This window comes from Salvelinus namaycush, chromosome 32 (assembly GCF_016432855.1).
Source record: "Salvelinus namaycush isolate Seneca chromosome 32, SaNama_1.0, whole genome shotgun sequence".
Classification (NCBI taxonomy): Eukaryota; Metazoa; Chordata; class Actinopteri; order Salmoniformes; family Salmonidae; genus Salvelinus; species Salvelinus namaycush.
Genome location: NC_052338.1, coordinates 6776707 through 6797684, shown reverse-complemented (window position 1 = coordinate 6797684; position 20978 = coordinate 6776707). Strand labels below are relative to the sequence as shown.

Below are 20978 nucleotides of genomic sequence, written 5' to 3'. Positions count from 1 at the left end.
CATGTTTGACCACTGTTTGTTTGGTTTTGTCTCCTCAGGCCTTCCAGAAGGAGTTGGGGAAGAGGACCACTAGTGTCCACGCCCTGAAGCGCTCAGCCAGAGAACTGATGGAGACGGGCCGCGACGACACCGCCTGGGTCAAAGTTCAACTGCAAGAGCTCAGCAACCGCTGGGACACAGTCTGTGCCCTGTCCGTCACCAAGCAGACCCGTCTCCAGCAGGCCCTCAAACAGGTCAGTTAGGAAGAAGAAGCCAAGTGGCTGTGCCATTTTTATTGTTTTTATGTAATAACACAATACTTGGAAGTTACAAAATATCGTTTTTCTGACCATTTCATGTAAAGTTACAAATAATTTCAGTCCATCTTTTATTTTATTAATGGTATCTGTGCAAGCACAGTGCAGTATATATAATACCTTAAACTGGACCGCAGAATCTCAATAAAACTGAAAACCTTTTTCTCGTTCCTTCTAATGATCCCTTCCTCTGTCATCCCTCTCTCTCAGGCGGAGGAGTTCCGCACGGCGGTGCAGCTGCTGCTGGAGTGGCTGTCCGAGGCAGAGCAGACGCTGCGGTTCCGCGGCGTGCTGCCCGAGGAGGCGGAGACTCTGCAGACGCTGCTCCACACCCACCGGAACTTCATGGCCACGGTGGAGGAGAAGAGGACCGACGTGAACCGGGCAGCGGGCCAGGGCGAGGCCATTCTCACCACGTGCCACGCCGACTGCATCACCACCATCAAACACTGGATTACCATTGTCCGCTCCCGCTTTGAAGAGGTAGGTGGGCTGGAGAAGGAGAGTGGGATGAATAGAGAGATATGAGAGGGGGGTAAATATTTTAAAGTCCTGCTGGGCCAGAGAGTCATGGAAGTTGTTTATAATATTTAGTATTTCACCCATTAATTGGTGCATTTGGCTTCTGCAGGTCCTCACATGGGCCAAACAGCACGAGCAGCGTCTGGAGACTGCTCTGACAGAGCTGCTCAACAACGCCACGCTATTGGAGGAGCTGTTGTCATGGCTGCAGTGGGCGGAGACCACCCTAGTCCAACGTGACGGAGAGACCCTTCCACAGGACATCCCTCAGCTCAAAACACTCATCACAGAACACCAGGTGGGAGGAGCATACTTTTCTCGAACCCTCATTGGCTAAGTCGCTATTATAATTATCACTCTTTCTGATTGGCTGTGTCTCACTTCAATCTATTGTTCCCAGGTGTTTATGGAGGAGATGACCCGGAAGCAGCCTGACGTGGACAAAGTGACCAAGACTTACAAGAGGAAACCAACAGAGCCCCCTAGCAGCCTAGCTGAGAGGAGAGGAGCTCGTGTGTTACCTTATTTTACCTCCCAGAGATGCATGGATATTATATTATACTAAATACATATGAATACACATTTACCTAGAAATGCATAAGTGAAGATATACAGTGGGTGCCTAACCCCCAAACATTCACAATCCATCCTGACTGACTTCACTGAAGGAGAAAGACAATAAAAGTCACCAAAATATGGTCAAACGTTCCATCAAGTGTCCTCAACATTTAAACCCATGTAATGCACAGTAATCATGACACCTCTCGCTCCTCGCCCTACAGGTAAAAACCAGCAGCAACAACAGCATCAACAACAGGCGGCGATGCAAGTCGCCGGGGGAAACCCCCGCTTGACCCAGCTATGCTCAAGGTGGCAGCAGGTGTGGCTGCTTGCCCTCGACCGCCAGCGGAAGCTCAACGACGCCCTCGACAGGCTTGAAGAGGTACTGTATTGTATCGTCCCTTGATCTCCCCTATTAGAGCTGTAGAGGGCTTGGAGACCGCGAGTTTCAGACCTGTTTTTTCTCCTGTATGGTGTCTTGTCAAAACAGACACATGATTTCCTCTTAAGTATATTGCTCTTCCTCATTTGTCTCACATTTATGTTCATTGTCTTTGTCCCCAGCTGAAAGAGTTTGCCAGCTTTGACTTTGACGTGTGGAGGAAGAAGTACATGCGCTGGATGAACCACAAGAAGTCGCGCGTCATGGACTTCTTCAGACGCATCGACAAGGACCAGGACGGAAAGATCACTCGCCAGGAGTTCATCGACGGCATCCTGGCCTCAAGTATGTTCTTCAGAGCTAGCTACGCATCGTTAGCGCTGTTCTTTGCCCATAGCCTGCTCCAACTTAAACTGTAGTCAAGTACGACATCTTGGTCATAAGTCCGACATCTTGGTCATAAGTCCGACATCTTGGTCATAAGTCCGATATCTTTTCCTGACTGTTGGTTGTGCTGTGCAGAGTTCCCCACCAGCAGGTTGGAGATGACGGCGGTGGCAGACATCTTTGACCAGGACGGAGATGGTTACATCGACTACTACGAGTTTGTGGCGGCGCTGCACCCCAACAAGGACGCCTACCGGCCCACCACCGACGCTGACAAGATAGAAGACGAGGTGAGGAACACACACACACACACACACACACACGTATATACCCAGATATTAAAAATGACACACGTATTTTGAACAACAAAGCTGGGCCTTTGACTTGTCCAGTCCCAATAGCAACTCCTAAATTGGAGGTTAATGGAGCCTTGTAACTTTCTCTTTCTCCTTTCTCACTCTGTGCAGGTGACCAGACAGGTGGCACAGTGTAAATGTGCCAAGAGGTTCCAGGTGGAGCAGATAGGAGAGAACAAGTACAGAGTAAGTCGTCCTCAGCCTGTGACTGTATACATTTACCAACAGTTAATAAACACATTATTATATATTGTCTGCGTACTATGACTTAGTATTAGGTATGAGATATTGTATTTTTAAATGCAGATGGGCCAGAGCAATTACAAGGTGAGTTACACCTGAGGGTACAGTGCTGTGGACGTATTATTATTAAAAAAATAGCTTAGACAGCTTCTACTTAGCGAAATATCGTTTTCAGATGCTACTTGACGGAGTGAATCTTGGTAACGTTGTCGCATTTGCATTCATGGTGGGTCTAGGGCTGCGTCTGATAATGGCACCCTATTCCCTATATTGTGCACTACTTTTGACCGTGGTGCGCTACTTTTGACCAGGGCCCTGGACAAAAGTATTGCACTATATAGGGAATAGGTTGCCATTTTGGACACACGATAGTTTTTGTTCTGATGCTGGCTGTGTGTCACTACTTCTTTGAGCACCAATAACTGCTGTGGTTGAAATAACAAATGACATCACTCCATTCCTCACGTATTTAAACGCTAGCCAATAACAGTAGCACTCATCTGTATCTTTGGAAATACCGGCTTTGTAAGCAAGCTTCTCTAAGCTTTGTCATATACTTGTATAACAAGGTGGTCACATTATTGATAATTACTAAGAAACCGGCGGGCCAAAAAAGAGCGTCCCACGGAGCGCATCTGGCCCGCGGGCCGTATGTTTTGCACCCCAATGCTCATTAACATATCATATCTCTCTGTACACATCTCTAATCACAGCACTATGGGATTAATATGCTGTGTGTGCTTCCCACCAACAAACTAATATAACCATAATAAATATCACAGCTCCAGGATTAGAAACTACTACCATTGCTGTTTTGTGTGAACTACATCATCATTGTCCGTGGGTTAATGATATCCAGTGTCTGGCCAAAGACACCGAACTATAAACTAACTGCACTGAGCTTGAGTCACGTTGTCACATGACATCACACCTCTCTGTCTGTCTTGACTGGTCTGTGTATGTTTGTCTGTCTGGCTTCACTCTTCATTGACTTATCCATCTTGGTTTGTCTTCGAGTGGCAGTTTAGTGGCACTTTAACCACACTAACAGATAGGAAATAGGATCATCTATAGTATCCACAGCATTCAAATTGCATTTATGGTTGGTTTTAATGGCTCGGAGACAAGTAACTACAAAATTAATTGTAAAAAGTCTTAGTGAAGGATATACAGTATGTGTACATAGAACATAGGGTAAGCTACAGTTTATTTCTCTATCCAAATGAGGTCTTATCCAATGACAGGTTGAGTTTTAAATATTTGTCTCTACATGTTGTTTCACTCTTTCTCTTCTTCTTCCTCTTTGTTTATTCCTCCTCCACGTCTGCTGGATTTATTGTAGTTCTTCCTTGGAAACCAGGTAAAGTTGACTCGCGTGTTCGGTCCTTTGAAATCTGCTTCCTGGATCTCCACCAATGCAGTGGCCTCAATTCGACGCCACAAAAAATTGCTGCCATGGTGACAACGCATTTCATGTTTGACCGATCAAATGTAGCACGACACTGTTGGTGCGAATCATGGAAGTGGGTTTCATTGGGCATTGAGGTGTTTCTCTTAGTGTGATTTTGCAGATTTGGAAGACTAGTTTTGAGAATGACATCGATTTGGCAAACTGGAATGGGTTATAATAATAAGGGCTATAATGTCCGATCCTATTGGCTTTGGACTGGGGAAATTGGTGAAATCATGCTGTACTGAGAGTAATTATAAATTAATCTTGGTCCCATATCTGTTTTGTGCTGTCTTGCCAACTCTATGGTCATTGACACAATGACCATAAATTACCAAAGAGTTGACTAGATAGCACAAACAGAGCCAGGCTAATCAAAGATAATTCTGACTTGGTATTGCTTCATAGAGCTTTTTCTTGCCGGGTGATGGAGCAATTTACCATAGTAACTCTCTGAAGTGTAAATGTCATTCTGCATGAAACCAAGTTGAGTATTAGGTTGAATTAAATATTTCAGAGATTACTATTTGAATACATTTTTTTTGTTTTTGATTGTTGGGTAAGCTGGGCTTTTGACAAATAGGTGATTTTAGTGGTAGTATCAGTGCATGGGTGTTGGAGTATAATTTGCATGGAGTGGCGTATACTTTTGCTCAGATTATTATGGGCTGCTGTGTATAATGGCTTTGGATTCTTAATCGTTATACTTTGTTACTGAATTCCTCTCTTTCTCCCACTTTTCATTTTCTTTCCTCTCTGTTGCCGTGTTAGTTTGGTGACTCGCAGCAGTTGCGGTTGGTGCGTATCCTGCGCAGTACGGTCATGGTGCGGGTCGGAGGGGGCTGGATGGCCCTGGACGAGTTCCTGGTCAAGAACGATCCCTGCAGAGGTGAGTTTATTTATGCACAGACACACGCACGTACAAACAAATACTGAGTACATACAAAAACAGAATGTATGTACACACACAAATACAGAGTACAAAATGCAAGCCACTGGATACACTGCGAGAGGGACAAAAGGTAAATATATGGTACAGCGGTCAACTGTTTAAACGAGACATAGTCGGACATATACAGTACATATAACCTTTCAGGTTTACAGTTTTCAGAGCTCTGTCTTTTCCAAAGCTGTCTACGGTCTGTCTGGTGTGCTCCTCAGAGCAATCTCTCGCCCTTTCTCTCCATCACCATCCCTTCTTTCCTCTTCATCCCTCTCTGGGATAGTTCTTTGAGCAGACGTGCTTGAATCGTCTCCATCTCTCTCTGTTATGGTTCCTCTTTTTTTTTCTCTGTTGGTGTCCCTTCTTTTTCCATCTCTTCACTCATCTCTCTCCCGTTCTCGTTCTTTTTCTCCACCTATGTTTTTTGTACGTGCATTCCTTTCTCTTTCTCCTGCGACACGGTCCTTCTTTCAAAGTAGTGTTGCACGGTGCATGATCTTCAGTTCTCTCCCTTCTTCCCTCTCTCCCCTTCTCTCTCCTTCCAGTGCAACATCCTGGACTTAAGATCCTTCGCTCCGACTCCAGTAGCGCCATTTCATCTCGTATAGGTTGGGTTTCTCTCTCGCTCTCTTTCCCCCTTTTCTCCCTCCGCCTCTTCTCCGTTCTCTCACTCCCTCTTGGTTGTTTTCTTGTTTTGTTTTTGGGGGCTTTTTTTGCTGTGCTTTGCTGACTGTGACACTGAACTAACGTTCCTACCCTTTCTGGCTACATGCTAATGCTAGCACAAGGAGATCCCCATCACAGGTTATAGGTCCAAGTCATTGACCTGTGTCTTTGTTTTGTTTTTAAAGTTGTTTTAGCCACTTGTCACTTTGGTCCCTGATGTGTCCACCTGTATTTTTACTCTCTTTACCACTGTCTTCTGTGTTCACCTCTGTGTTGAAGTGAGAGAGGGAAGCGTGTTGGTGTGTGTGTGTACCCAAGAGCGAATGCTAATTAGAAGGAATGTGTGTGTCTATGTATTTCCATCTCACCGTGAGCACGCCACTATTTCACGTTGTCTCTTGTGTCTCTCAGTGACGGTCACTCCTGGCTATTTCTGCTGCAGAGGTACCTACACTCCCTCTCTCTCCCATTGCTCCACTGTCCATCCCTCCATTTCTCTCACTCTGTCCGTCCAACCATCCATCTAGCCATCCAGCTCAATCTCTCATTCTAGCCCTTGTGTTTGTGTCTGTTTAGGCATATGTATGTGTACACATGTCTTGTCTGTGTGCCAGTCCGCGTCATGCTTCCCACTCAAAAACAGGGTTTGGCCAGCCCTGGTCTTGGTGGCGATGGTTGCCATGTGGATCCAAAATGGCCGCATAGTTTGACGGGCCAGTCCCATAAAAAAACAGAGACTGTCTAAGACCTGGGTGTAGCCAGCCTGGGTTTCTAATAGCGCTTGAAGCGGCTCTTTAAATGTGATGGCGGGCGGGGACTGAATTAGAGGGTGCACCTGGCTCGCTGGGGGACCGTAATTACAGGGCGCGCACCCATTTATTATTGACTGGTCTTGCTGCTGTTGCTAGTGGATGACTGAGGGGGCGTGTCCCGTCTTGGGTATAGCTACTGACCGCGGCTCCAGTGCCCTGCTGCTAATGCTAACTGCAGCTCTCTCATCCCTCTTTCTCTCTCTTTCTCCCTCTCTCTCTCACACACTGTGGCTGGCTTTTCTGGGCTTGAGTGTTGTGTGCTGGGGCTGCTGCACCATCTTGTCTAAGAATGCTTCTATGGGAGGGGAGTCCCCATTGGTACTGTATCGGGGCTCCCCCAAGAGCACAACCAGGCATGCCTCACATATTTCGCACCGAACGCACGGTTTATGAATTAAGGGGAAAGACTAAAAGAGTGAACAGAGCGACTCCCTCAGTGAGAGAAGAGAGGCTGTGCTTTGGATGACAGACGCACCTCTGTGTTCTAGCTGTATAACCATATAAACCAGTATGAAAATGTCTGCCCTCACTTACAGTAAGTCGCTCTGCTAAATGACTCAAATGTAAATATTGTTCTAATAGTTTGGCTATAGCAATACAAGTGTACTGTTAAAGTCCAATCTTGCTGAGCATCTTTCTATCAGTTTGCATAGACTGACCTAAGACCTCTGTGTGAGGATGCTTTGCCGCCTTCCTCTGCACCGCCACAAACACTACAGACTACACACTCACTCCCTCCTCCACTTAAAAGTAGCCCATCCGGAAGTGCACTTCACTGCCTCTGATTTCCAACCCTCCCCTCGCCCCACTCTACCTAGCACTGACTTGACCACACAGACTCTGAGAGCAGTGACTCGCCGGGGAAGCACGGACTCTCTGCCTCTCTGCCTCCTAGATACGTACTGCAGCCATAGTTGAGTAGAATTGACAATTTTTTTTGTCTTTCTCTCCTCTCTCTCGCTCTCTTTCTTTCTCTCCCCTTCTTCCCTCACTCCAGCCCGAGGCCGTACCAACCTGGAGCTGCGTGAGAAGTTCATCCTTCCGGAGGGTGCTTCCCACGGCCTGGCGGCGTTCCGCTCCCGAGGCCGGCGCTCCAAACCCGGCTCCCGCACGGCCTCGCCCACCCGCTCCTCCTCCTCGGCCTCGCACAGCGCTCATAGCTGCGCATCCTTGCCCTCTGCTCCCGCCACCCCCACCGCCTCCTCTAGGGTAAGTGCCCTCAACCCCATTCTCCCTCATAGAAATACAATTACTTGAACGGGAAAAACCTCCTCAGGCCATGACAACTTGACAGAACCGGTGTACTCATGGGTAGACCCAATATGGTATTGTGTTCTATGGGAGCTACAGTGCATTCGGAATGTATTCAGACCCCTTCACCTTTTCCACATTTTGTTACATCACAGCCTTATTCTAAAATTAATTAAATAGTTTTTTCCCCTCATCAATCTACACACAATACTCCATAATGACAAAGCAAAAACAGGTTTTTATAAATTTTTGCAAATGTAATATCACATTTACAATATCACAACTATTCAGACCCTTTACTCAGTACTTTGTTGAAGCACCTTTGGCAGTGATTACAGCCTTGAGTCTTCTCGGGTATGACGCTACAAGCTTGGTACATCTGTATTTTGGGAGTTTCTCCCATTCTTCTGTGCAGATCCTCTCAAGTTCTGTCAGGTTGGACGGAGAGCGTCGCTTCACAGCTATTTTCACGTCTCTCCAGAGATGTTCGATTGGGTTCAAGTCCAGACTCTGGCTGGGCTACTCAAGGACATTCAAAGACTTGTCCCGAAGCCACTCCTGTGTTGTCTTGGCTGTGTGCTTAGGGGTGAAACTTCGCCCCAGTCTGAGGTCCTGAGCGCTCTGGAGCAGGTTTTCATCAAGGATCTTCTCTGTACTTTGCTCCGTTCATCTTTCCCTCGATCCTGACTAGTCTCCCAGTCCCTGCTGCTGAAAAACAACCCCACAGCATGATGCTGCCACCACCATGCTTCCCTCCAAGCGGTCTGTCATATGCCTTTTACTGAGGAGTGCCTTCCGTCTGGCCACTCTACCATAAAGGCCTGATGGGTGGAGTACTGCAGAGATGGTTGTCCTTCTGGAAGGTTCTCCCATCTCAACAGTGGAGCTATGTCAGAGGAACCATCTTGTTCTTGGTCACCTCCCTGACCAAGGCCCTTCTCCCTCAATTGGTCAGTTTGGCCAGGCGGCCATCTCTAGGAAGAATCTTGGTAGTTCCAAACTTCTTCAATTTAAGAATGATGGAGACCACTGTGCTCTTGGGGACCTTCAATGGGGCATACATCTTTTGGTACCCTTCCCCAGATCTGTGCCGACACAATCCTGTCTCTGAGCTCTACGGACAATTCCTTTGTCCTCATGGCTTGGTTATTGCTCTAACATGCACTGTCAACTGTGGGACCTTACATAGACAGGTGTGTGCCTTTCCAAATCATGTCCAATCAATTGAATTTACCACAGGTGAACTCCAATCAAGTTGTAGAAACATCTCAAGGATGATCAATGGAAGCAGGATGCACCTGAGCTCAATTACGAGTCTCAAAGCACAGGGTCTGAATAATTATGTAAATAAGTTATTTCTGTTTTCACCTTGTCATTATCGGGTATTGTGTGTAGATTGATAAGGGAAATGTTTTATTTAATCAATTTTAGAATAAGGCTGTAACCAAGCAAAATGTGGGGAAGGGGTCTGAATAATTTCCGAATGCACTGTAGGCGATCGAACTATATCGCCCCTAAATTTCCCTGCTTCTCTTCATGTCATATGACTCTTAGCATGTTAGTTACAGTGGGACTCTTGTCACAACGGTCGTTTGTGTCTTTAATATAGGCTGAGCAATTCCACAAGCTACTTTGATCGCCCTGGGAAAGGAAAGTGAACATGGTGTCTCTAAGTGTTCCCAATGGAAACCGAGACTAAAATGGAACCTGCAAGCGCACACAACACACATGCACAACACACACACTACAATGCATGTTCACAAACTACAGTCAGTCATTGTCACATACAGTATCAGTCACGTGTCAGAGTCTTTGTTGTCACCAGGTCTTGTTGGGTGATCTCGGTGGCCCATCTCTCACCCACTTTCTCACAATGGTTGTTGTCACATTGATTCTTCATTGTAATTAATGTGTCATCTCTGTGTGTCTAATACAGTCATAGGGGGATGAGTTTTGATAATCTAAGTTCAGATGAAACACACCTCTCCGGCCTTTCTCTTATATGCCACTGAATCCTAAGTGTGATACCTCTAGTCATATGTTCAATCAGTCAGGTTACTGTAGTCTAGGTCACACACACACACACACACACACACACACACACAGTGGGAAGAGAAAGTATGTGAGCCCTTTAGAACTACCTGGATTTCTGCATAAATTGGTCATAAAATTTGATCTGATCTTCATCCAAGTCACAATAATAGACAAACACAGGCTGCTTAATCTAATAACACTCCAACAATTATACGTTTTCATGTCTTTATTGAACAGACCGTGTAAACATTCACAGTGCAGGGTGGAAGAAGTATGTGAATCCTTGGATTTAATAACTGGTTGACCCTCCTTTGGCAACAATAACCTCCACCAAACGTTTTCTGTAGTTGCGGATCAGACCTGCACAACGGTCAGGAGGAATTTTGGACCATTCCTCTTTACAAAACTGTTTCAGTTCCACAATATTGTTGGGATGTCTGGTGTGAACCGTTCTCTTGAGGTCCTGCCACAGCATCTCAATCGGGTTGAGGTCAGGACTCTGACTGGGCCAATCCAGAAGGTGTATTTTCTTCTGTTCAAGCCATTCTGTTGTTGATATACTTCTGTCTTTTGGGTTGTTGTCCTGTTGCATCACCCAACTTCTGTTGAGCTTCAATTGGTGGACAGATTGCCTTACATTCTCCTGCAAAATGTCTTGATGATAAACTTGGGAATTAATTTTTCCGTCTGATAGCAAGCTGTCCCGGCCCTGAGGCAGCAAAGCAGCCCCAAACCATGATCCTCCCTCCACCATAGTTTACAGTTGGGTTTTGATGTTGGTGTGCTGTGCCTTTTTTTTCTCCACACATAGTGTTGTGTGTTCCTTCCAAACAACTCAACTGTAGTTTCATCTGTCCTCAGAATATTTTGCCAGTAGCGCTGTGGAACATCCAGATGCTCTTTTGCGAACTTCAGACATGCAGCAATGTTTTTTTGGACAGCAGTGGCTTCTTCCGTGGTGTCCTCCCATGAACACCATTCTTGTTTTGTGTTTTACGTATCGTAGCCTCGTCAACAGAGATGTTAGCATCTTCCAGATATTTCTGTAAGTCTTTAGCTGACAGTCTAGGATTCTTCTTAACCTCACTGAGCATTCTGCGCTGTGCTCTTGCAGTCATCTTTGCAGGACGGCCACTCCTAGGGAGAGTAGCAACAGTGCTGAAATTTCTCAATTTCTAGACAATTTGTCTTACCGTGGACTGACTTTTAGAGATACTATTGTAACCCTTTCCAGCTTTATGCAAGTCAACAATTCTTAATCTTAGGTCTTCTGAGATCTCTTTTGGTTGAGGCATGGTTCACATCAGGCAATGCTTCTTGTGAATAGCAAACTCAAATTTTTTGATTTTTTTTTATAGGGCAAGCAGCTCTAACCAACATCTCCAATCTCATTTCATTGATTCGACTCCAGGTTAGCTGACTCCGGACTCCGATTAGCTTTTGGAGAAGTCATTAGCCTTGGGGTTCACATACTTTTTCCAACCTACACTGTGAATGTTTAAATGATGTATTCAAAATAGACAAGAGAAATACAATAGTTTGTGTGTTATTAGTTTAAGCACACTGTGTCTTGTTGTGACTTAGATGAAGATCAGATCAAATTGTATGTCAAATTTATGCGGAAATCCACTTTTTCTTCCCACTGTACATGCATACATACTGTACCAGTCAAAAGTTTGGATGCACCTACTCATTCAAGAGTTTTTCTTTATTTTTACTATTTTCTACATTGTAGAATAATAGTGAAGACATCAAAACTATGAAATAACACGTAGGGAATCATGTAATAACCAAAAAAGTGTCAAAATATATTTTAGATTCTTTAGAGTAGCCACCCTTTGCCTCGATGACAGCTTTGCACACTCTTGGCATTCTCTCAACCAGCTTCACCTGGAATGCTTTTCCAACAGTCTTGAAGGAGTTCCCACATATGCTGAGCACTTGTTGGCTGCTTTTCCTTCACTCTGCGGTCCAACTCATCCCAAACCATCTCAATTGGGTTGAGATCGGGTGATTGTGGAGGCCAGGTCATCTGATGCAGCACTCCATCACTCTTCTTCTTGGTCAAATATAGCCTTTTACACAGCCTGGAGGTGTGTTTTTGGTCGTTGTGCTGTTGAAAAACAAATGATTAGTCCCACTAAGTGCAAACCAGATGGGATGGCTTCAGAATGCTGTGGTAGCCATGCTGGTTAAGTGTGCCTTGAATTCTAAATAAATCACTGACAGTGTCACCAGCAAAGCACCATCACACCACCTCCTCCATGCTTCATGGTGGGAACGACACATGCGGAGATCATCTGTTTACCTACTCTGCGTCTCACAAAGACAGCGGTTGTAACCAAAAATCTCAAATTTGGACTTATCAGACCAAAGGACAGATGTCCACCCGTCTAATGTCCATTGCTCGTGTTTCTTGGCCCAAGCAAGTCTTATTGGTGTCCTTTAGTAGTGGTTTCTTTGCAGCAATTCAACCATGAAGGCGTGATTCACACAGTCTTCTTTGAACAGTTGATGTTGAGATATTTGTGTTACTTGAACTCTGTAACGCATTTATTTGAGCTGCAATTTCTGAGGCTGGTAACTAATGTACTTATCCTCTGCAGCAGAGGTAACTCTGGGTCTTCCTTTCCTGTGGCGGTCCTCATGAGAGCCAGTTTCATCATAGCGCTTGATGGTTTTTGCGACTGCACTTGAAGAAACGTTCAAAGTTCTTGACGTTTTCCGTATTGACTGACCATGTCTTAACATAATGATGGACTGTCATTTCTCTTTACTTATTTGAGCTGTTCTTGCTATTATATGGACTTGGTCTTTTACCAAATAGGGCTGTCTTCTGTATACAACCCCTACCTTGTCACAACACAACTGATTGGCTCAAACGCATTAAGAAGGAAAGAAATTCCACAAATTAACTTTTAACAAGGCATACCTGTTAATTGAAATGCATTCCAGGTGACTACCTCATGAAGCTGGTTGAGAGAATGCCAAGATTGTGCAAAGCTGTCATCGAGGCAAAGGGTGGCTACTCTAAAGAATCTCAAATGTAAAAAAATATTTTGATTTGTTTAACACTTCTTTGGTTTACTTCATGATTCCCTACGTGTTATTTCATAGTTTTGACGTCTTACCTATTATTCTACAATGTAGAAAATAGTAAAAATAAAGAAAAACCCTTGAGTGAGTAGGTGTGTCCAAACTTTTAACTTCTACTGTGTATATAAGCATATATATTCAACTCTAATTAGTGTAGCAGTCCAGCCAAGATGCAGCCAGTCTTGGAGGACAAAGCATGAAGCTATATTACCAGAATACCCATAATCATCTGTTTTGTGGTCACTGATCATTGGTTGTGTAGTCTCTGTTAGTCGTGTGATTTTTGTATCGTGTATGTGTGTCTGTGTTGAAATGGGAATTCCCCTGTTTCTGCATGTCAACAGCGATCACCTACGTCCTTAACTGTGAGATTTTTATTTGTTCTTTGTTTTTGTATTTTTCTTTTGTCTCCTAAATCCCTCCATCCACCCCCTGCTAACCTCGCTTGAAAAATGTACTCCCTCCACTGTTTTTTGTTGTGCGTTTTTAAATCCATCCGCTGTCGCACCAAAAACACACTGCCCTACACTACCTGCCTCCCCTCCTTCCCCTTTCTCCCTTTCCCTATTTTCCTTTGCTCTACTTTCCTGCTTCTCCTCCTTTTTTTTGTATTCCCCTTGGCTGCCTTCTTCCCTCCCTCCTTCCCTTTGCTGATGCCAGTCCTCAAACTCGCGTGGCTATGCCAAGCCCTGGCTGGCACACAGTAAAACTCCAACACCAACCAAGTGCCAGTCCTGCCCAGACCACGACCACACCACCCCTGGGCATGAGGTAACACACTGACTCCTCCCGCCACCCCTCCCAAGCCCCAGTGAACTAATAACGCACTAACGCACACACACAACCACTCACTCACGGGTGGCCATACACACTGCGTAGTGCACACTGTGCAATGGGACCATGAGGATATAGGTGACATTGAAATTCAGCCTTTAGACTGAATATATTTGCATCATATCTTGTTTTCATGTTTTTGCTCAATATCCAGTCTAAATTATCATTCGGTGCATTGTCACAATATTTTAGCCCCCTGCAGGAAGTGGCTGGTGGTAGGTCAATAGGAATAGATTCAAAGGAATGTTCTCTTAAAGGAGAAGTAGCGAGAAATTAATCGTTATTAGCTAACTCTATATACGTTGTGTTGAACTGGTGGTTCTAGGGATTTAGTTTGGGAGACTGATGATCATTTTGCAAATGGTGTCTCTGTTGTATTATGCTAGTATGGGATGGTGCTTGACACCAGTACCAGCTCCTTTAGTCAAAGGTAGATGCAGCAAAATGACATCATCATACACAACAGGGCAACATCCTGCTTACGAACATCAACAACATTCGAATTCACTATTGACTTCCAAATGTCGACATGCCTCAAGACTCAAATTGGGACGAGCCAATAGTGTGGCAGCTTTGGCAGATTTCTACTCTGTTTGGTTGATGTGTGTAATGAGGAAGACGTCCTGTTGTGTATGATGATGTCATGTTGTAGAGTCTACCTTTTTAAAGGCCCAGTGCAGTCAAAAATGTGATTTCCTGTGTTTTATATATATTTCCACACTGTGGTTGGAAAACTGTTAAATTGTGAAAATTATGATGATGCCCTTTTAGTGTAAGAGTTGTTTGAAAAGACTGCCTGTTTTGGCCTTCCATGGCGACAGCTCCATGCGGTAAATGAGTTAGACCAATAAGAGTTCCAAACCTCTATGCCAATAACAGCTCATTTTTCAGTTATCCCTCCCCATTCCCAGACAGTCCTAGCAAAATACTAGCTGAGAAAGTACTCTTTGCCAAGAGGCTCTTTTTGTTTCTTTTTGACCATTTTCATTGAAAACAATCACAGTAAGGTACTTAATTGTTACCCAGAAATATTTATATATTGAGATAAAAACAGCTGCATTGGACCTTTTTTAATGTATTCAGTGCCACAGTTTGCCACTGCCTGACATTCCCTGTGTCTGATATATATATAGGGAGCAGCGTCGGGGTCCAAGCTGAAGAGGCCCACCTTCCACTCCAGCCGAGGGTCTCTGACTGGAGAGAATGGAGGAGCTACACCCATTTCTACTAAACCTGGACGTACCGGTAAGAACAAAGTCCAGATTTTTCATACCAGTTTTGATTCCTATTTTCAGTCCTCTATTTTTGTTCTCTTGGAACATATGATTCCCATAATTAAAATGAGACTAAATATATATTATTTTTGCTCTATTCTTCTCTTTCTATCCCTCATTACCTACACTTAACCTCCTCCTTCCTCCCTGTTTCCTCCCTCTCTCTTCTTCTCTTCTCAGACCCCAAGCGTACCCCATCGGGTGCCAGTGGTCCGGTCAGCAGGGCGGGCAGCCGAGCGGGCAGCAGGGCAAGTAGCCGGCGGGGCAGTGACGCTTCGGATGCCTCTGAGCTCCTGGAGACTCGCTCGGCCTGCTCGGACGCCTCGGACACCCCCCGGCGCCCAGGAGCGGCCAAGCCCTCCAAGATCCCTACCATCTCCAAGAAGGCCCCAAGCCCCAAGACACCCGCTTCTGGGAAGAAATAGTGAAGGAGATGTCAAAAAGACGTCATAAAAATGTCATACAGCCAACCATAGAGTCGTCAACATAACAGTGTCATACATCTAACTATCGGGCTGGTTTGACTCCAAGGGCTTCCCCAGCCCCCCAAAACACCAGCCATGTTGAAATAGGGAAGATGTCCAGACTATAGAATTAGATCAAGTAGAACGCACCATCTCCTTTTCAAAGAGACGCTCTATAGTGAACAGACTACTGGCGGCCATATTGGGTGTCACATTTGATCCAAACGTCCATCCATAGGGCTTGCATGGGATTCATGCACCAAGACTACTGTATGAAGGGCAGGGAGAGAGAGGGATAGATAGGGGAAGATATCTCTCTTTTCCTCCCTCGTTCACACACTCGGGAAAAAAAACTCACTGGGGGTGTCGGGTTCGTGCACTTAGACGGAACAGAACTTTCCCCTTTTAAAACCCAGATCCCAGTTTGCCTTCCAGTCTCCTGTGTGCTCTGTCTCGTAACGGGATTGTGCTAGACTGTTGTAGAGAAAGCCACAGCAATTTGAACCGACAACCAACCAACATAATGCTGCCTTACAGTGTTACACATTTCTGTCCTTTTACCTAACCCGAGTTCCAGAGAACGTTAGGTAGAGCCTTGTAACTACTTTGTGTATGTACACACTGACACGCACAGAACTGAAGTACACACACACACATTGAGGGGAGAGATTAAATGACTCAGAACTTCCTGGAGAATGGCATTCAAAAGAACTGGATTGTGGGTATTGTGGACATTTTTTTTCTCTCACCATGAGTTCAACTGAAAATATGCAATGATTGCTGTCTTGTTTTTTTTTCCTCCCCTGGACTGGGAAGTGAAGCGGAATGACACTTCAGCATGTCTGTGGGTCGGGAACATCTAGACTAGCGTGAATCTACTGTTCAGTGTCTGGGCGGCGCCACTCTGACCACTTCCTGCACTGAGCTAACTGCCTAAACCTCAAGCCCAGGAGACCGTGGAAGTGGCGGGAAACACACTGCAATGTCTTCACAAACCACTGCAACATTGGAAGTGTGTTTAAAGGTGTGAGTGTGTGTTTGATGGAATGGAGGGTTTCTCATGTTGTCCTATAATACTGTATGAAACCTGTGTGTCTGAGAAGAAAAGCACTATTTCTTGGTGGGACCCCACTAACAGCAAAAACATGACAGTGTGAAACAATGTAGTGGATTGTAAGGACACACAATTTAAGCGACTATAATTCTACGATTAGAGATTGAAGACCAGCACACACTGACGGTGTATCGCTGTAATTCCACATTGCCCCTCCCCCTACGTTGCCGCTGGAAACCCCATAGCCGCAAACACACATCTTTGTATACGTGTGTCGTCTTCACCGTGTTACAGGAATCAAAGGTCATCGACTTGCGTCACCGTATGCAAAGATTTCATTTGTGAATGTCTTTCATTCTGGTTCATTTATAATCCTGTTGTATTTGTTTTTAGTTTTGCTTTTGTAGTTTAAGAAAACATTTTTTTATTTTTTTCAGTTCCGTATCATCACCTTGGAGAATGATTAGTATTAATATAATGAAATCATGATCTTCTGTACCAAGGAAAATGTCTGCTCCTCTCTTCAACGTTGTATGTTATTACTTCTTAACTTTACTCAACTAGGAAGCTGACTTGATTTCCATGGCAGCCTTTTTTGCTAATGACTACAACTCCCTGAACATGACCAAAGGGGGTTGCCTTTATTGTGTTGACAAAAGAACTACAAATATGGATGACAGGGAACCGAACCCCCAGTGTCCCTCCTTACAGGCGTTTGAATTGTCATGTCTTTGATGGCTGCAAATGTGCTCCCCTATTTCTTAATGTGAGAGCTAAAGTATATGAAAACTTAATGAACGCAAATGTCATCTTGAGGTGATTTTATTTATTTATTGTCTCTTTGGGGGCGGGGATCCGGGGACGCCGACGAGGAACCCACCTTTTGATGCGGTGTTATTCTCTGTGATGAAGAGAAAATATGTCGGTGTGAGGGGGGGGTTAGAAGTCAATTGTGTAAAATAAAAAAGCTAAGATTATAAACCATTTTTGTTCTCTTTTTGTATTAAAAATATGCTTGCAGTAAAAAAAAATGTCATTTGTCATTGTATTGATTTTTTTTATTTCATTCGGGGGCAAAAGTGTGTTTACGTACAGTGCCTTCAGAAAGTATTCACACCCCTTGACTTTTTTCTAAATTTTGATTTTGTGTCACTGGCCTACACACAATACCCATAATGTCAAAGTGGAATTATGTTTTTAGAAATGTTTACAAATGAAAAGCTGAAGTGTCTTCAGTCAATAAGTATTCAACCCCTTTCTTACAAGCCTAAGCAAGTTCAGGAGTAAAAATGTGCCTAAACAAGTCACATAATAAGTTGCATGGACTCATTCTGTGTGCAATAATAGTGTTGAACATGATTTTTGAATGACTCGTCTCTGTACCCCACACATACAATTATCTTTAATGTCCCTCAGTCGAGCAGTGAATTTCAAACATTCAACCACAAACACCAGGGATGTTTTCCAATGCCAGCAAAGAAGGGCACTGATTTGTAGGGTAAAAATAAGAAAAGCATACTTTGAATATCCCTTTGAGCATGGTGAAGTAATTAATTACACGTTGGATAGTGTATCAATAAACCCAGTCACTACAAAGATACAGGTGTCCTTCCTAACTCAGTTGCCGGAGAGAAAGGAAACCGCTCAGGGATTTCACCAATGGTGAATTTAAAACATAGTTTAATAGCTGTGATAGGAGAAAACTGAGGATGGATCAACAACATTGTAGTTACTCCACAATACTAACCTAAATGACAGAGTGAAAAGAAGGAAGCCTGTACAGAATATTTCAAAACATGCATCCTGTTTAACTTTACACTAAGTGTACAAAACATTTAAGAACACTGTCCTAATATTGAGTTGCACCCCCCCAACACAGGGATGTTGACTCCAATGCCTCCCACACTTGTGTCATGTTGGCTGGATGTCCTTTGGGTGGTGGACTATTCTTGATACACGTGGGAAACTGTTGAGTGTGAAAACCCAGCAGTGTTGCAGTTCTTGACACAAACCGCTGTGCCTGGCGCCTACTACCATACCCCATTCAAAGGCACTTAAATATTTTGTCTTGTCCATTCACCTTCTGAATAGCACACACTCAATTGTCTCCAGGCTTAAAAGTCCTTATTTAACCTGTCTCCTCCCCTTCATCTACACCAGGGCTCTCCAACCCTATTCCTGGAGTGCTACCCTCCTGTAGGTTTTCGCTCCAACCCCAGTTGAAACTTCCATGAATTAGTTTATCAACCAGGTAATTATTAGAATCAGGTGTGCAAGATTAGGGTTGGAGCAAAAACCTACCGGACGGTAGCTCTAAAGGAAGGGGGTTGGAGAACCATGCTCTACACTGATTGGAGTGGATTTAACAATTTACATTAAAAAAGCCTTGTTCACATTGGCAGTTTGAAGTGACTGAAATCCAATTTTTGTTGCGTATCCGATTGGAATCTGTTCTTTTTCCTGCAGTTTGAACAGCCAAAAATCAAATGGAATCGGATATTTCAAGCCACATTTAAAACCATCTTCGTAGGTGGTTTGAAGTCAGAAACAAATCAGATTCCTGGCAATGCGACTTGATTGGTCATCTGATTTATTTGTCCTGACTGTTAATTGTTTACAAACAAATGAGGGAATGTGCTAGAAAGCTAAACAGCTACCTGGCTAGCTAGTTGACTGCGTTGGCTAGCTAGTTGACTGCGATGGCTAGCTAGTTGACTGCGGTAGCTAGCTAGTTGACTGCGGTGGCTAGCTAGTTGACTGTGGTGGCTAGCTAGTTGACTGCAGTGGCTTGCCAAAAAGGACTTGTTTTGAAAGTTATATCATCTTATCCTTTGAGGCTTTAAAGGTGTTCTTACACTATGATTTAGAACATTCAAAGCAACTGGGAAATGTCCATGACCGGACCTTAGCTTGTTACATAACTTCTGAATGATAGGAACCACGAGCACCAACAGCAATCAGCCTACACCACTGCACACACACACCCGTCGTTACTTTGACAACTAGCATAGCCATGTCAGCAAATTACTGCTGTCTGAACACACACGCACCCGATTTGGTCACTTGTAACTTTCTGTTTGGACAGTCAGTATTCCAAAACGAATTTGAAAAACCAAACTGATTGGAGCATTAAGGTCTGCAATGTGAACAAGGCTGGTCACCTGGTCAGTCTTATATCATGGAAAGAGCAGGTGTCCTTCATGTTTTGTACACTCAGTGTATGTCCTGAATACAAAGCGTTATGTTTGGGATAAATCCAACACATCACTGAGTACCACTCTTCATATTTTCAAGCATGATGGTGGCTGCATCATGTTATGGATATGCTTGTCATCGGCAAGGACTAGGATGTTTTTTAGGATAAAAAGAAACGGAATAGAGGAAAACCTGGTTCAGTCTGCTTTCCAACAGACACTGGGAGACAAATTCAACTTTCAGCGGGACAATAACCTCAAACACAAGGCCAAATATACACTGCAGTTGCTTACCAAGACGTCATTGAATGTTCCTGAGTGGTCTAGTTGCGGCTTTGACTTAAATTGGTTGGAACATCTATGGCAAGACTTGAAAATGGCGGTCTAGCAAGGATCAACAACCAACTTGACAGAGCTTAAAGAATTTTTAAAAGACTATTGTGCAAATATTGTACAATCCAGGTGTGAAAAGCTCTTAGACTTACCCAGAAAGACTCACAGCTGTAATCGCTCTGCAAAGGTGATTACAACATGTATTGACTCGGGGTTGAATCCTTATGTAATCAAGATATGTTTGTGTTTCCACTTTGACATCAGACTATTTTGTTTAGACCTTGTTTAGATCCATTTTAATCCCACTTTGTAACACAAATTGTGGAAAAAGTCTAGGGGTGTGAATACTTTCTGAAGGCACTGTGTACATGTTTCCATGCGCGTGCTTGCGGCCGTGTCTCCATGCCTACGTGTGTGTCTGGAAGAGAGTATAGACCACAAGGTCTCTCTGCACACCGGAAATGGCTTGGTAATTAGGTTAGGGTACAATTATCCTCTCCAGAGATAAGGACACACCCTGTAGTAGGATCTTCAAGAGAGGGAGGGTGGTCTCTGTGGTCATGGATGGGTGTGTTTCTCTACTGCTTATTCTATATTGTGAGAGACGTAGCTCAGGTCTATCTCGTTCTCTGCTTCCGCAGTAGCTAAGTGTAAGACTTGAGTTGCTTGGTGTCTGTGTGCGTGCTTGAGTGGGAGAATCACCTTGGTTTTGTTATGGTGGGCAGCGGTATTTCTGTGTTTACATGGCCCTTTCCAAACCCTTCCCACATCCTCATCTATCCTCCCGTCTGTCCTCACTACCTATCCTCACTCCGACGACAAACTG

General features: G+C 44.3%; 1 protein-coding gene across 1 annotated transcript in view; it reads left to right on the top strand.

Moving 5' to 3' along the window:
- Positions 1 to 17738, top strand: part of LOC120026773 (microtubule-actin cross-linking factor 1-like) — a 144532-nt gene extending 126794 nt beyond the window's left edge. Inside the window, exons 85-98 of the mRNA XM_038971490.1 lie at positions 39 to 233; positions 507 to 779; positions 928 to 1116; positions 1219 to 1330; positions 1601 to 1761; positions 1932 to 2106; positions 2284 to 2438; positions 2616 to 2690; positions 4090 to 4107; positions 4969 to 5086; positions 7616 to 7831; positions 9989 to 9991; positions 14971 to 15078; positions 15288 to 17738. Coding sequence (XP_038827418.1) covers positions 39 to 233; positions 507 to 779; positions 928 to 1116; positions 1219 to 1330; positions 1601 to 1761; positions 1932 to 2106; positions 2284 to 2438; positions 2616 to 2690; positions 4090 to 4107; positions 4969 to 5086; positions 7616 to 7831; positions 9989 to 9991; positions 14971 to 15078; positions 15288 to 15532 — 2043 coding nt within the window. The 3' untranslated portion in view covers positions 15533 to 17738. The remainder of the gene's footprint in view (positions 1 to 38; positions 234 to 506; positions 780 to 927; positions 1117 to 1218; positions 1331 to 1600; positions 1762 to 1931; positions 2107 to 2283; positions 2439 to 2615; positions 2691 to 4089; positions 4108 to 4968; positions 5087 to 7615; positions 7832 to 9988; positions 9992 to 14970; positions 15079 to 15287) is intronic.
- Positions 17739 to 20978: the final 3240 nt, after the last annotated feature.